General features: G+C 43.4%; 1 protein-coding gene across 2 annotated transcripts in view; it reads left to right on the top strand.

Moving 5' to 3' along the window:
* The window catches only part of LRP1B (LDL receptor related protein 1B), a 1,698,272-nt gene that overhangs the window by 1,016,460 nt on the left and 666,398 nt on the right, over positions 1-15,414 (top strand). For both annotated transcript variants that reach the window (XM_081095916.1, XM_081095917.1), the window contains exon 18: positions 2,383-2,499. In XM_081095916.1, the coding sequence (XP_080952042.1) occupies positions 2,383-2,499 (117 nt within the window). The remainder of the gene's footprint in view (positions 1-2,382; positions 2,500-15,414) is intronic.

Here is a 15,414-nt window from a genome sequence, read left to right on the forward strand (position 1 = left end):
TGATAAGCCAGTAAATACTCTGCAGTAATAGTTTATAGCAGTTTTTCAAGCTTCAGAGTTAATGAGGTGGCACCAGGCTCTTAGGAATTCTTCCTCATTGTCCTTTCTCATCCCCATAGCATTCCTAACAAAAGAAAGATTTGCCAGAATTAAACCTGAAGGACCAGGAGAGAATACCGGGTCATAAGATCCTCAAATAAAAGAAGATTGCATTAGAAAGTTTAATATATTCTTACCATGGGTCAATTAGAATTTAATAGAGATAAAATCTGATAATATATTTTTCTTTAAAGCAAGAAAACAATAAATAATTAAAAATGAAATAGGTAGGGGATTAAAAAGCAAAAGAGAGATGTAGGAAAGAAAAAGTGGAGAAAGCAAGCAAAAAAGAGGTAGGGAGGGAGAGAGGAAGAAATAAAAGAGGGAAGGGAGGTAGTGGGAACAATGGGAGGAAGGAGGAAAGAGGGAAGAGAAGAGGACTTGAGAGGAGGGAGCTCCCATTACATTTATCTTAACACTAAAAAGTTAAAAAGTATCTACTGCAACCAGAGAACAATACAAAGATGTGTAAAACATTTTTAATCTTTTTCATACCTCTATGCCCTCCCCTTACCACCAAGTAAACTAATGCCAACATCGTCCTTTTACTCTAAGCTAAGACAAATATATACATGTGTTTTTTTCAAGTAGGCATATTTAAATTAAAATTACCTAGGGACTTTGTTGATTTAATCTAAATGTTGGAATAATTTAATAGAAGAGCTGTAGAATTGGCCAAATGAGACAACATAGAAATATTTAATCCCACTTGAAATTCAACATTGCAAACTTCAGAAACATACATGCTTGTTGGGATACTGAAAATTTATTAGTATGAAGCAATCAGTATGTAAAAAGGGAAAAATCTGATATTATATCAAATATTTGATTCAAGAACCTTATCCACATAAGCAAAGAAAATATATATAATATAATAAATTTTCTGATATTCCTACATATAGACAATGAAAACAGAAATGGTATATCCAATCCAATATCTCAAATCAAGCCAGTAATTTTTTTTCATTTGTTTTTCTCTAGGAATCTTTAAAGTATTCACTAACAAAGGATATACATCTCTAGATTGCAGGTATACTTTGCTTAAAAGGAAATAACTAGGGTATGACTTTAAGAAATTATTTTAAATGGTCTCTGAAAACCAGATTTTAGAGACCCATTTTAGAAACCCATTTTAGTGTGTTTGGATGACTTGGCTTTGAGCCACTCTATTTTATACCAATAATTAGTACCTAAGTTGACACTGTGTTGTGGAGAGAAAGAAACACATCCTTATGATTCTGCAGCCCAGGAAACAAGAGGAAATGTACATGTAATCTAAATAATGTTCTCTCATCATAGCCACAAAGCCCCATAACTGAATTGCTCCTCATCTGTCCTGTCTTCATCTAACCCCAATACTAATAAGTTTAAGTACATCCTTCCCAACATTTTCATCTGTTTTATCTGGTCCAATAAAAAGAAATAATGGGTGAGATACTGGTAATCAGAATGATACTAGTATATTTGTGGCTTAAAGGGACAAGAGAAAAAAAAAAGGCAAAAGCAAATAAAATCCTTAATGTAACAACCTAAGGCCTTGGGAAAGAGGGACGCTATCTAGGCTTTTGTGCTTTCAAACGTTGACCTGATTGTAGGATAAAAGGGTGATCAAACTCCTTGTAGAACATAACCTCTTCATGGAATAGTTTTAAATACCTGCCTTAGGCAAACGTAGAAAGGAAAGTTCCATGTGTGTGTTCATTGAAACCCTCAAGAAAGCCCAAAGCACAGTTCATTAATATACTAGTACTTTGATTAAAAGATTATACATTTTTATATAACTGTACTGAAAAGCGAGTCAAAAAAAATCATCTTAGGTCTAAATGTATGTTTCAAATATATATTCTGAATTCTTGCTTCTGCATGTTAGACCACGTAAAGATCAAGAAATAAATGCATTAAAGATGTTAGCGGAAAAGGAAAATTCTGGCCCTCTGGTTAGAAACTAGATATCCTGAGATAGTTTTCAAATCCTTTCTCCTACGTTACTGCAAAAGTTTCCTTGGTTTATTGGCAAATGCTCGGCAACATTCTTTTCTTTTTTAAATTAAAAGTTGGATGAAATTTAATGCAACCAAATATTCATAAGCACGTGAACTTTAGAGAAGACAAGCAAGCTACCATTGTCAAAAAATAAATAAAAGTTTACTTTCAAAATATTTTATCTAATATGGCTGTATAATATCTGACTAGTATATGGGAAAGGGATATTGAATGATGTATCTTTAATGTTGTTTAAAACTTCTCTACATTTATTCTTTGCAAATGAATTGACCATCATAGCCAGAACATGCCAGGTGGACCAGTTTCCTTGTGGCAACGGGCGCTGCATTCCCAGAGCATGGCTGTGTGACAGGGAAGATGACTGTGGTGATAAGACAGATGAAATGGCATCTTGTGGTAAGTTGTGAGTGAACATGGTATTAGTAGATCCTGGGTCAGATGGAAGATTCTATCGCTATAATCTCTCCTAAAAGGCTATTCATGTCTTTATAAATCAGCAAGCCTTTTGGGTCTAAATATATCTTTCAAGATCACTTCAGAATATAACTATTCATGGGGCAGTACCATTTCCTAGGCTAAAACAAATGGATCCCACATAGCCAACAATTGTTGTTTGTCGATTTATTGATAATAGCCATTCTGAGAGGTGTAAAATGATATCTCTTTGTGGTTTTTGCTTGCATTTCTCTGACAATTAGTGATGCTGAACATCTTCTTACAGGTCTCTTGGCATTCTGTATGTCCTCTTTGAAGAAGTGTCTATTCTGATCCTCTGTCTATTTTTTAATTGCATTGTTTGGTTGTTTTTGTGTGTTGAATTGTGTGAGTTCTTTATAAATTTTGTATATTAACCCCTTGTCAGATCTATCATTGGGTGAATATGTTCTCCCATTCAAGAGGTATTCTTTTCATTTAGTTGATGGTTTCCTTTGCTGCATAAAAACATTTTACACAGATGAAGTTACATTTATTTATTTTTAATCTTATGTCCTATGCCCAAGGAAAAAAACATATTGCTAAGAGAAATATCAGAGTTTACCGCTTATGTTTTTTTCTAGGAGTTTTATGATTTCAAGTCCTACATTTTTTAAGTCTTTAATCCATTTTTAGTTTATTCTAGTGTATGATTTAAGAGAGTGGTCTAATTTCAACTTTTTGCATGTATCTGTTCAATTTTCCCAGCACCATTTATTGAAGAAATCATCTTTACCCTATTGTATGCTCTTGTCTTCTTTGACATATATTAATTGGCCATTTAGGCATCAGTTTATTTTGTGGCTCTCTATTCTGTTCCATTGTCTGTTTACATGCCAGTACGATGCTGTTTTGCCTATTATAGCCTTGTAGTATAGTTTGATATCAGGTGGCAAGATACCTCCAACTTTGCTCTTCTTTCTCAGGTTGCTGTAGCTCAGGGGTCCTCAAACTACGGCCCGCGGGCCACATGCAAATACAAATATTCTATTTGTTCCCGTTTTGTTTTTTTACTTCAAAATAAGATATGTGCAGTGTGCATAGGAATTTGTTCATAGTTTTTTTTTTTTTAAACTATAGTCCAGCCCTCCAACGGTCTGAGGGACAGTGAACTGGCCCCCTGTTTAAAAAGTTTGAGGACCCCTGCTATAGCTATTTGAAATCTTTTGTGGATCCATATATATTATTGGAAGTTTTATCCCAGTTCTCTGAAAAACACCATGGGTATCTTGATAGAAATTACATTGAATCTATAGATTGCTTTAGGTAATATGGACATTTTAATAATGTTAATTTTTCCTATCCATGAGCATGACATATTCATTCATGTATTTGTATCATCTTCAATGTTTTTCTTCAGTGTCCTAGGAATTTTCCAAATACAAGTCTTTTACCTCCTGGATTAAATTTATTCTTAGATATTTTATCTTTTTTCTATTAGTTTATTATTGGTATATAAAAATGAAACCAATTTCTGAATATTTTGTATCCTGCTGCTTTGCTGAATTCATTTATTAGTTTTAATAGTGCTTTGGTGGAATCTTTAGGGTTCTCTATATACTGTATCATGTCATCTGCAAATAAAGACAATTTTACTTCTTCCTTTCTGATTTGGATGCTCTTTATTTCTTCTTGTCTGAGTACTGTGGCTAGGACTTCTAATACTATACTGAATAAGAGCAGTAAAAGTGGACTTCACTGTTTGTTCCTGATTTAAGAATTACAATTTTTGCTTTGCCATGTTGAGTAAGATGTTAGCTGTGGATTTGTATTATATGGTCTTTGTTATGTTATGTTCCAATTATTTCCACAAGTTGGAAAAGCTAAATAATTAAGAAATTATGAACCTCGAGGATTTATTTCCCTTGTTTTCAACATGATTTATTAAATTGTAAACTTATATAACTTATTTTTTTAATAACGGCTGTGTGCTTAACAACTGACTCATAGAATCCTTGAAAATCTAAAAATCCGCTCTTGCAAGCTAGTATAAAATACTTCCAGTGCACCACTGGTTATGAACACATTATGAAATTTAGTTGTCCCATATTTGCTTCTAAAATGTAGCCAAATTTTATAAAGAGTAACTTTCATACAGAAAGAACATTGAAGCTCGGTGGAGGACTGGAGGAGTGTCCAGTGAGGGTAATAAAAGCAGCCTCACTGACCTCTTCTCTGAATTTACAACTCCATCATCCCCAGCAAGCATTTCTTAGAGCAGCAGAATAATCTAGAGTCCCTCACCCAATTCTACTTTCCCTTGGTCCCCAGTGGGAACCAAGGGCCTGTGGTCATCCAGGTCAACAGTGACGTCCGAGTGAGTCACTGCATCACCAGGTAATGAGGTCTCAGAGCTACAGAGATAGCTTCTCTGACCCAACCATTTTGTCACAGCAACACAATGACGCAGACTCTGGATGACGGCCCTGGGTATATAAACGTTGTTCTTAAATAATTGGATAAGTCAACAAGAGAATGAATGGTTGAGGGACAGCTGGAGAGTGGTCTGCCTGTGTTCTTGAAGGCCTGGTTGTCTTCAAGGCACCGTAAAACCCCTTCCCGGCAGGCTGTGGAAACGTAGTCATGACCCTTTCGCTGAGCAAGTATAAACATCCTTCTGGGGAAAAACGGACCTAGCAATTAGAACTGCGGGCATAGATTTGAACCAACTACTCACCTAGGTTTGCTGTCATCATGTTTTCTTGTTGTTTATCAGGAGATTTCTAAAAACCTGTGCTGAAAAACAGGTGTACTCTTCCGTTGCATTTTCATGATATATACTTATGGAAACATTGTATCAGCAAAAAAAAAAAAAAGTAGAGTTAGTTTGCCATGTCTTGTTTTTATTTTATTCATGAGCAAACAGTGTATTTATAAATGCTGACAAAATGTTTTAACACGTTTATCCTAGAATTATTGTCAGAGATATACCTAAACTTCACCTCTCTACAGTTTCCAAATTTTCACTGATTTTTGAAATTAGGGCAATTTACTTTCCTTTTAACAGTCTTTATCAGTCTTGTCTTCCTCTTATGCCAAAATGACTGTCAATATTCAGAGATCAAAAATGTTTGATGCTTTATTATTTGATAAGTTGTCTTACTATGAAGATAATTTTTCTATTTACTTTGATTGAAAGCTTTGTTTTTCACCCTCAAACATGACAATAATTATTTTCATAAAAAAAAAAAAGATGTAAACCAAAGAAACAGAAGCTCTTTACCCTTCCTTTGTCCTGCAGTTTTATACTTTGTGTCCCAGATGGTCGTGTTCTGTTCTTCCCACACCTTTATATTTAAATGTTGTTATTTTTGTTTAAAAGTGGTGTAAAGGCTCCTGTTAGGTTGTTCTTCTTAGTATTTTTGTAGGTATTTGACAACATGCTATTGCATCTATCTTTTTACAGAGGGCTTTTGTACATACCTGACTAGGCTTTGTCTGCAGAAAAGTGGGGAGTGAAGCAGACCCTGGCAAAGTATATTGAAAGCCACAGCAGAAATTATTAAAAACAACTTCTAGTTCCTTGATCTAAGTCAGCATTTCCCTAACCTCTTGCTTGAGGATAGTAATAGCCTGATGTGCTTGTTACTAACAAAGATACCCAGGTTCCAATGCTCCTCCCCCAAAGGTTCCAATTCAGGTCTTAGATAGAGTACAGGAATCTGTGTTTTGAGAACAACACCTCATGTGATTTTTACCCTAAACCAGTGGTTTTCAACCACCATTTTTGAGGACGTGGCAGTCAATTAGCATATTCCATCCTTATTGGCTGTGAGCACCACCATCTTTGAGGGTGGGACAGTCAATTAGCATATTCCCTCTTTATTCAATAGGCTCATTCTTATGTCAGCTTGATATAGTAGGCAGTTAGGCAGATATGAGCCGAGTAGGAGCAAAAAGCAGGTACAGATGGTTACCAGGGCAGCGAGCCCCAGGTGGCCAGCAATGAGAAAACAGGGGGAACAAGTACTGTAAGGTGGGACCTTGCCCCCAAGGTGACCTTTCCTTCCCTAGCATATCATGTGGTTTAAAACGCTGGCCTTTCATATTGCTGCTCATCTGGTTTTACCCTCCCCTGGAATTTCCTCTCCTGACATGTAGCTGGTCCTATGGCAGAACCCCATAGGGTAGAACAAGGAGACCAAAGAATAACCCTTATGTAACTCCCATGCAGGTCCTTGTCTGACCACTCCCTTAAGCATTAAGCCAGTGGTTCTCAACCTTCTGGCCCTTTAAATACAGTTCCTCATGTTGTGACCCAACCATAAAATTATTTTTGTTGCTACTTCATAACTGTCATGTAAATATCTGATATGCAAGATGGTCTTAGGCGATGCCTGTGAAAGGGTTGTTCAACTGCCAAAGGGGTCGTGACCCACAGGTTGAGAACCGCTGCCCTAAACCAAGACCACAGAATTTAAACTCTGTGATTTCAACATTCCCTACCAATTAGTATTAGACCTGCTGCAAGCTCATTACCACAAACATGATGGTTTTAACAACGAGGTTTTACTCTTACCTACCTGGAGTCCAGAAACCCAAAACCAAGCTGTCAGCAGGGCCTTCTCTGAAAGCGCTAAGGGAGAATCCTCTTATGACTCTTACACTTCCATTGGCTTCTGGTGCTCCTGGCCTGTGGCATCCTAACTCAGAGCTCTTGTCTGTCTTCACATGGCTTTCTTCACCATATCTCTGTTGATCCCCTCTTCTTTATTTTATAAGGACATGGTCTTTAGATTTATGGTCCGCTCTTAATCCAGGGTGATCTCCTCTCAAGATCCTTAATTTCATCTGCAAAGACCCTTGGTCTAAATAAGGTCACATTCACTGGTACCAAGGTTTAGACATATCTCTTTGATCTGTCTAAACATACAAGTCAACCGAAAGGACCTGGGGAACTTTATTATGCCGTATACCACCAATTGAATTATAATAGAGACTCAGGTTTAGGTAATTTTCAAAGCTATTCAGGCGATTCTAATACGCATCCAGGTTTGTGAATCACTCTCCTAATACCTGTAATTTAGTCCCTGCCTCCAAGTTAACGTCTTACCTAATGTCTATGACATCCCTGCTTCCCTCTGATTCTTTTGCTCTGTATCATGTCTAGACCTCTGCACTACCAGAAGAATTTGCCAGCTCACCAGCAACAGGGCCATAAGAATTCTAACTGCCTCTATGGTGCTAACACAAATTTATCTCTTTAAATTTCTTTCAAGAGTAAACATGAATTCTTCAGACACTTAAGCAGCATTAATTTTCTCATTGATTTTATAAAAATACATATCTAATCTAATAAAAGAGAAACATGCAAATTGACCATACCAATGCTATGCCCAAGCCACGCCCACCAGCCAATCAAAGCAATTATATGCAAATTAACCCAACCAAGATGGCAGCCAGCAGCCACAAGCTAGAGCGAGCAGGAGGATTGGTTGCCCCGGTGATGAAGCCAAGCTTCCCACCTGCCCTGGCCAGCTGTGGCCTCTGCTCAAGGCAACAAAGTTTCAATTATAGAAGATAAATAAATCCCAGATACCTGCTTCCAGCCAGCCTCCACTGGGAGCTTGGGTGGCTGGGGGCCATGGCCAGCCTGCAAGCAGCCATCAGCCCCTCACTCAGGCTTGCTACACTCTCATAGTTTGAGGGTCCCCACTGGTCACCTTGGCCAGCCTGCAAACAGCCCTCAGCCCCTCACCCAGACTGGCCAGGCACCCCAGCAGGACCTCCACCCTGATGGGGCTGTGGCCAGCCTGCAAACAGCCATCAGCCCCTCACCCTGGCTGGCCAGGCATCCCAGCAGGACCCCCTTCCCTGTAGGGGGTTTGGCCAGTCTGAAAACAGCCCTCAGCCCCTCACCTAGGCTGACTACAACCTCATGGGGTGAGGGTCCCCACTGGGGGCCTTGGCCATCCTGCAAGCAGCCATCTGCCCCTCACCGAGGCTGGCCAGGCACTCCAGCTGGAACCCTCACCCTGAAGGGGGTGTGGCCAGTCTGAAAACGGCCCTCAGCCCCTCACCCAGGCTGATCAGGCACCTCAGAGGGACCCCACCCTGATCCGAGACACCCTTCAGGGCAAACCAACGGGCCCCCACCAATGCACCAGGCCTCCATGCTATATAATAATCCTATATAATAAAAGGGTAATATGCAAATTGACCCTAACAGCAGAATGACTTGGAATGACTGGTCACTATGACATGCACTAACCACCACGGGGCAGACGCTCAATGCAGGAGCTGCCCCCTGGTGGTCAGTGCGCTTCCACAGGGGGTACTCTGTTCAGCCACAAGCCAGGCTGCCGGCTGCCAGCACAGCGGTGGTGGCAGGAACCTCTCCCGCCTTCTCAGCAGCACTAAGGATGTCCAAATGAAGCTTAGGCCTGCTCCCCGCTGGCAAGTGGACATCCCCCGAGGTCTCCCAGGCTGCCAGAGGGCTTTCTGAGTGCGAGCTTAGGCCCAGTCCCCCAGGGAGTGGGCCTAAGCCAGCAGGTGGTCATCCCCTGAGTGGTCCCAGACTGTGAAAGGGCACAGGCCGGGCTTAGGGATTCCCCTGAGTGCACAAATTTTTGGGCACTGGGCCTCTAGTGTATATATAAATGTATATACATACATATGTATATATATATATATCTACACTAATAAAAGAGAAAAATGGTAATTGGCATATGGCACTACCCTTTTCATTGGCAAATCAGGGCTATATGCAAATTAACTGCCAACTGAGATGGCAGTGAATGGCCAACAAAGATGGTGGCTAATTTGCATATGTAGGCACAATGCAGGGAGGCGAAAGAGAAAGCAGGAAGAAGCCCCCTGCCACTGACAGTGATAGGAACCCAGGGGGGAGCTAAGAGGTGGGGGGAGGGCAAAGGCAGCCCTGGGGCCGCCTTTGCCCTGCCCCCCAGCCATGATCAGAGAATCAGGCGCCTTTGCCGCCCTGGCCAGTGATAGCAGGAAGTAGGGGTGGAGCCAGCAATGGGAGCTGGGCACGGTCGAAGCTGGCAGTCCCAGGAGCTAGGGGTCCCTTGCCTGAGCCTAAAGCGGAGCCCACGATTGCAGGGCTGCTGCCACTGCGGGTCCCTGCTGCCCGGGCCAGATGCCTAGGCCAGAGGCGTTAGGCCTGGGCAGGGGCGAAGCCTGCAACCGCGGGGAGCTGGGGGTCCCCCACCCAGGCCTGACACCTCTACCGGAGGCCTCAGGCCTGGTCAAGGGGCTGATCCGGTGACTGGTAATTGGAGGGTGATGAGGGTCAACTCCTCTGGCCGAGGCATCAGGCCTGGGTGGGGGGCGGAGCCGGGGATTGGAGGGATATGATGGTCCCCTTGCCCAGGCCTGAAGCCTGGGCCAGAGGCATCAGGCCTGGGCTTGGGGCAGAACCAGTGATGGGGGGAAATGAGGGTCCCCTGCCCAGGCCTGATGCCTCTGTCAGAGGCATCAGGCCTGGGAAAGGGGCCGATCCTGCGATTGGAGGGTGATGGGGGTCAACACCTGAGGTCTCCCAGTATGTGAGAGGGGGCAGGCTGGGCTGAGGGACACTCACCCCCCCCCCCACACACACACACACACACACACACACACCCAGTGCACGAATTTCGTGCACCGGGCCCCTAGTGTGTGTGTGTGTGTGTGTGTGTGTGTGTGTGTATATATATATATGCAAATCAGAATAAGATAATATAATATGTGTAAAATCTAGGTATTATATATTATATATCTAGTTATACATGAGAGATGTTTAGAAAAAATATCAGAATGTGAATGGAAATCAACAATAGTACTGGGGACAAGGAATCTCAAAACATAACATTTGCACTAAAAGTCAAGATGTAGTGTGTAAGTAATTTGATAAAAATTATTCTTAATGATAATGTACTGATTTTAAAGGGTAAAAATATAGTTTAGCATTTCTCCATTGTCTGCCATATTGCCAGAACTACTCACTCTTTTTTCATAACGCTTCTATTAGTCTCATTCTACATCCTCTCTGGGGTGCTTTTTTGTTTGTTTTTTAATTTCAAGGCTTTATTACATATAATACTGATTATTTGTTATATTTAATAATGATTATTTCCAAAAAGTTACTACTTTCTTACACCTTATTTCAACCATTCTGAAATTCTTGCAGTTTTTGAAACTTTTTATATACCCTGACTTCTGCGCCTTCAGGAATGCCATCTTTCTGGAATATCCTAAAAGCACTCCTTCCTTTCCTGTTTATCTGACTTAACTTTAGTATATCATTTATATCAGCTCACATACACTTCTTCTGGGTTACAATATCTAAGATTAGGTGCTTCTGTTATTGTTGTTTCAATAATACCTTATACTGCCTATATCATAATATAAAAATATATTGAAATCACTTGTTTAATTCTAATAAACTAGAGGCCTGGTGCACAGAATTTTGTGCACTCAGGGGGAGTGGTCCCTCGGCCCGGCCTGTGCCCTCTCGCAGTCTGGGACCCCTCGAGAGATAACACCCTGCTGGCTTAGGCCTGCTCCCGGGTGGCAGAGGGCAGGCCCAATCCCTAGGTGCAGCCCCTGGTTGGGCTCAGAGCAGGCCCGATTGGGGAGTTGGGGTGCTGCCCCCTGTCATGCACAGAGCAGGGCGGATTGGGAGGTTGCGATGCCACCCTCAGTCACGCTCAGGGTAGGGCCGACTTGGGGGTTGGGGCACCACCCCCTGTCACACTCAAGGCAAGGTCGATGGGGAGGTTGCAGCTCCACCCCATGTCACGCACAGAGCAGGGCCAATCAGGGGGTTGGGGCGCTGCCCCCAGTCACTCACAGAGCAGGGCCCATCAGGGGGGTTGGGGCTCCCCCCTGTCACTCACAGAGTAGGGCCATTAGAGGAGTTGGGGCACCGCCCCCTGTCACACACAGAGCAGGGCTGATCAGGGGGTTGGGGCGCCTTCCCCTGTCCTGCACAGAGCAGGGCGGATAGGGAGGTTGTGGCCCCGCCCCCTGTCACACACAGAGCTGCAGGGCGATCAGGGCGTTTGGGCACTGCCCCCTGTCACACTGATCCCGGTGCCGGGAGGCCTCTCGGCTATGCTGATCCTGGTTCTGGGAGGCATATTACCCTTTTACTATATAGGATAGAGGCCTGGTGCATGGGTGGGGCTGGCTAGTTTGCCCTGAAGGGTGTCTTGGTTCAGGGTGGGGGTCCCCACTGGGGTGCCTGGCCAGTCTGGATGAGGGGATGATGGCTGTTTGTAGCTGGTCACACACCCTTCAGGGTGGGGTTCCCCACTAGGGTGCCTGGCCAGTCTGGGTGAAGGGCTGAGGGCTGTTTTCAGGCTGGTGGGTGACTGAAGCTCCCAACTGCTCCTTTTTTTCTTTTTTCTTTTTTTTTATTCTGGGCCAGCTTTAGCTTTGAGGCTTGGCTCCAGCTCTTAGGCCTCCGCTGCTGAAAGCAGGTTTCTGGCCTTTGTTTACCTTCTGTATTTGAAACAATGCTGCGATCCTGCTGGCTGAAGCCCGGCGACTAAAGCAGGTTTCTGGGGTTTTGTGGGCTTCTCTATTTGTAACATAGTTGCTTAGAGTTGCAGCTCAGAGGCCGGCAGCGGCAGGCGGGGAACGTTGGAGTCCTCTGTCACTGAAGCAAGCAAGCCTCATGTTCACTTTAAGCTGCCTGGCTGCCGGCCGCCATCTTGGCTGGCAGTTAATTTGCATATTGCCCTGATTAGCCAGTGGGGAGGGTAGTGGTTGTACGCTAATTACCATGTTTCTCTTTTATTAGATAGGATGCTTTTACCTACTAGACTTTAAGCACTCTGAGAAATGAGTGTTGAACATTGTATTCCCTGTGCCTAATACTACTCATTCATTCATTCTTTCTAGGTGATGTATCTCTAAAAATTAGAACTCTATCTGCTGTAAAGTTCTCAAAATATTTTGAATGAATAAAAGTTTGAAGTAGCTTTTCACTCTATTTTACAGAATAGGAATCTGGAGTTAGAGATGTTAAGCACCTGCTCAAGGTCACAAATTAATCTACATATATAAAAGCCTAAGAGAAAATCTGATCCTTTGACCATTGAACCGATAGCTATGACGTGCACTGACCACCAGGGGGCAGACGCTCAATGCAGGAGATGCCGAGCTGCAGTGACTTGGCAGCTGTGGTTCTCTGGTGATGCACCCAGAACCAGAGAGAAGGGAGCCCAATTCTGGAGTGTATCACCCGAGAACCAGCCTCTCGTAATCTTGGACGCCTTGGGGGATGTCAGAGAGCTGGTTTTGGCCTGATCCCCACAGGCCAGGCCTGGGGATCCCACTGGTGCAGGAATCCATGCATCAGGCCTCTAGTTAGTAATAAGGCCAGAATTTGAACTTATGTTTGCCTAATTAACAAAGCCTATATTCTCTATATACAACATTATATAAGATGTATAAAATGAGGCTTTATGTAACAATGAAAGAGCAGATAAATGAGGACAATTTGTGGTACACTGTTCTCTTACAATTTTTTTCCAAAATTAATGTAATTATTGAATTTTTAAAGTGTGTCCTGTGTAAGTACCAAGTATTAACAGCCACAAATAGTATCAGTAACAAGAAATGTTATATATATTTTCTCAAAAACTATCTACACTAATAAAAGAGAAAAATGGTAATTGGCATACGACGATACCCTTTTCATTGGCTAATCAGGGCTATATGCAAATTAACTGCCAACTAAGATTGGCAGTTAACTGCCAACAAGATGGCGGTTAATTTGCATATGTAGGCACAATGCAGGGAGGCGAAAGGGAAAGCAGGAAGAAGCCCCCTGCCACTGACAGTGATCGGAAATCCAGGGGGGAGCTAAGAGCTGGGGGCCAGGGCAAAGGCGGCCCTGGGGCCGCCTTTGCCCTGCCCCCCAGCCATGATGGGAGAATCAGGCACCTTTGCCGCCCTGGCCAGTGATAGCAGGAAGTAGGGGTGGAGCCAGCGATGGAAGCTGGACACAGTCGAAGATGGCAGTCCCAGGAGCTAGGGGTCCCTTGCCTGGGCCTAAAGCGAAGCCCACGATCGCGGCGCCCCCCGCTGCCACTGCAGGTCCCCTCTGCCCGGGCCGGACGCCTAGGCCAGAGACGTTAGGCCTGGGCAGGGGCGGAGCCTGCAACCGCGGGGAGCTGTGGGTCCCCTGCCCAGGCCTGACACCTCTGCCGGAGGCCTCAGGTCTGGTCAAGGGGCCGATCTGGTGATTGGTGATCGGAGGGTGATGAGGGTCAACTCCTCTGGTTGAGGCATCAGGCCTGGGTGGGGGGCGGAGCCGGGGATTGGGGGGATATGATGGTCCCCTTGCCCAGGCCTGAAGCCTGGGTCAGAGGCGTGAGGCTTGGGCAGGGGGTGGAGCAAGCGATCAGAGGGAGATGGGGGTCCCCTGCCCAGGCATGATTCCTGGGCCAGAGGCCTCAGGCCTGGGCGGGGGCCAGAGCCAGTGATTGGGGGGACATGGGAGTCCCCTGTCCAAGCCTGACACCTCTGGCGGAGGCGTCAGGCCTGGGCAAGGGGCCGATCAGGCGATCGGAGGGTGATGGGGGTCTACGCCTCTGGCCGAGGCATCAGGCCTGGGCAAGGGGCAGAGCCAGCAATCGGAGGGGTCTGGGGGTCCCCTGCCCAGGCCTGAATCCTGGGCCAGAAGCATCAGGCCTGGGCTGGGGGCAGAACCAGTGATGGGGGGAAATGAGGGTCCCCTGCCCAGGCCTCTGTCAGAGGCGTCAGGCCTGGGCAAGGGGCCGATCCTGTGATTGGAGGGTGATGGGGGTCAACGCCTGAGGTCTCCCAGTATGTGAGAGGGGGCAGGCTGGGCTGAGGGACACTCACCCCCCCCACACACACCCAGTGCACGAATTTCGTGCACCGGGCCCCTTGTATTCCTATAACCCATATAATTTTAAAAGGCGTTATTTCCTATAGCTACATTTAATTACATATTACATAGGTAAAAATCAGAATTAGATTTAATGGAAGGGATAAGCCATAGAAAGAATTAAATTTTTCACCTTTTTCAAAAATATTCTATCTTTTTTTTTAAGACTGTATTATCAGCATGGTATATTGAAGAAATAATGTATGTTGGATCAGTCAGATTTCACTCTGACACTTACTGTTTACACAATGTATCCTCAGGCACATTACACTGTTTTCTTTTACAAAATGGGGTTAGCAATAACAATTCCTGGGCTGTTGGTTAGAATGTAGGAAATACTTACACGTGTCTAGCCTAGTACATCATACTCAATACTAAATAATAATACATAATATATTATAGTCTCTTTCAGGTTTACACTCCTCTAGCCCAGGAGCCCAATAATATTCCTACCTTGCTATTTATTTTAACTTGAATTTCCACATACTTAATCATGAAGGTCAAATTCACATATATAGAATGTGAACTAATATTTTCAAACCTATGAAAACTGGATTTTGAGACTTCAGTAATAAGTTACTTAGAAATATCTATTTTGTGGTCAAGGAGGAAGAAAAAGAAAGAAAATTCTTAGGGCTTAAATGAGCTGAGACAGGAAAGAAACATAAATTGGATCTGAAAACTACCTCATTGGGAAACATTCTTCTAAGCTTTGTATACTGCATAAATATAAGCACTATACCAACCATGATTGCCCTTGAGAGAGAGTGAAAATTGTTGTAATTTACATAATAGCATACATATAACCTGGCAATAAATTTTAAGTGAAAGATATAATAGATAAATTGAGCACACTACCTGCAAAAATAGAAGAATTTTAACAGTCCATTAATCCATAATATTTGATGAGGTTGAAGTAACTACAGAAATAAAATTTCTTGCTGTAATTGTAATGTGATAAAATGTAAGCCATT

Source organism: Myotis nattereri (genome assembly GCF_964212035.1).
Source record: "Myotis nattereri genome assembly, chromosome: 7".
NCBI classification, from domain to species: Eukaryota; Metazoa; Chordata; class Mammalia; order Chiroptera; family Vespertilionidae; genus Myotis; species Myotis nattereri.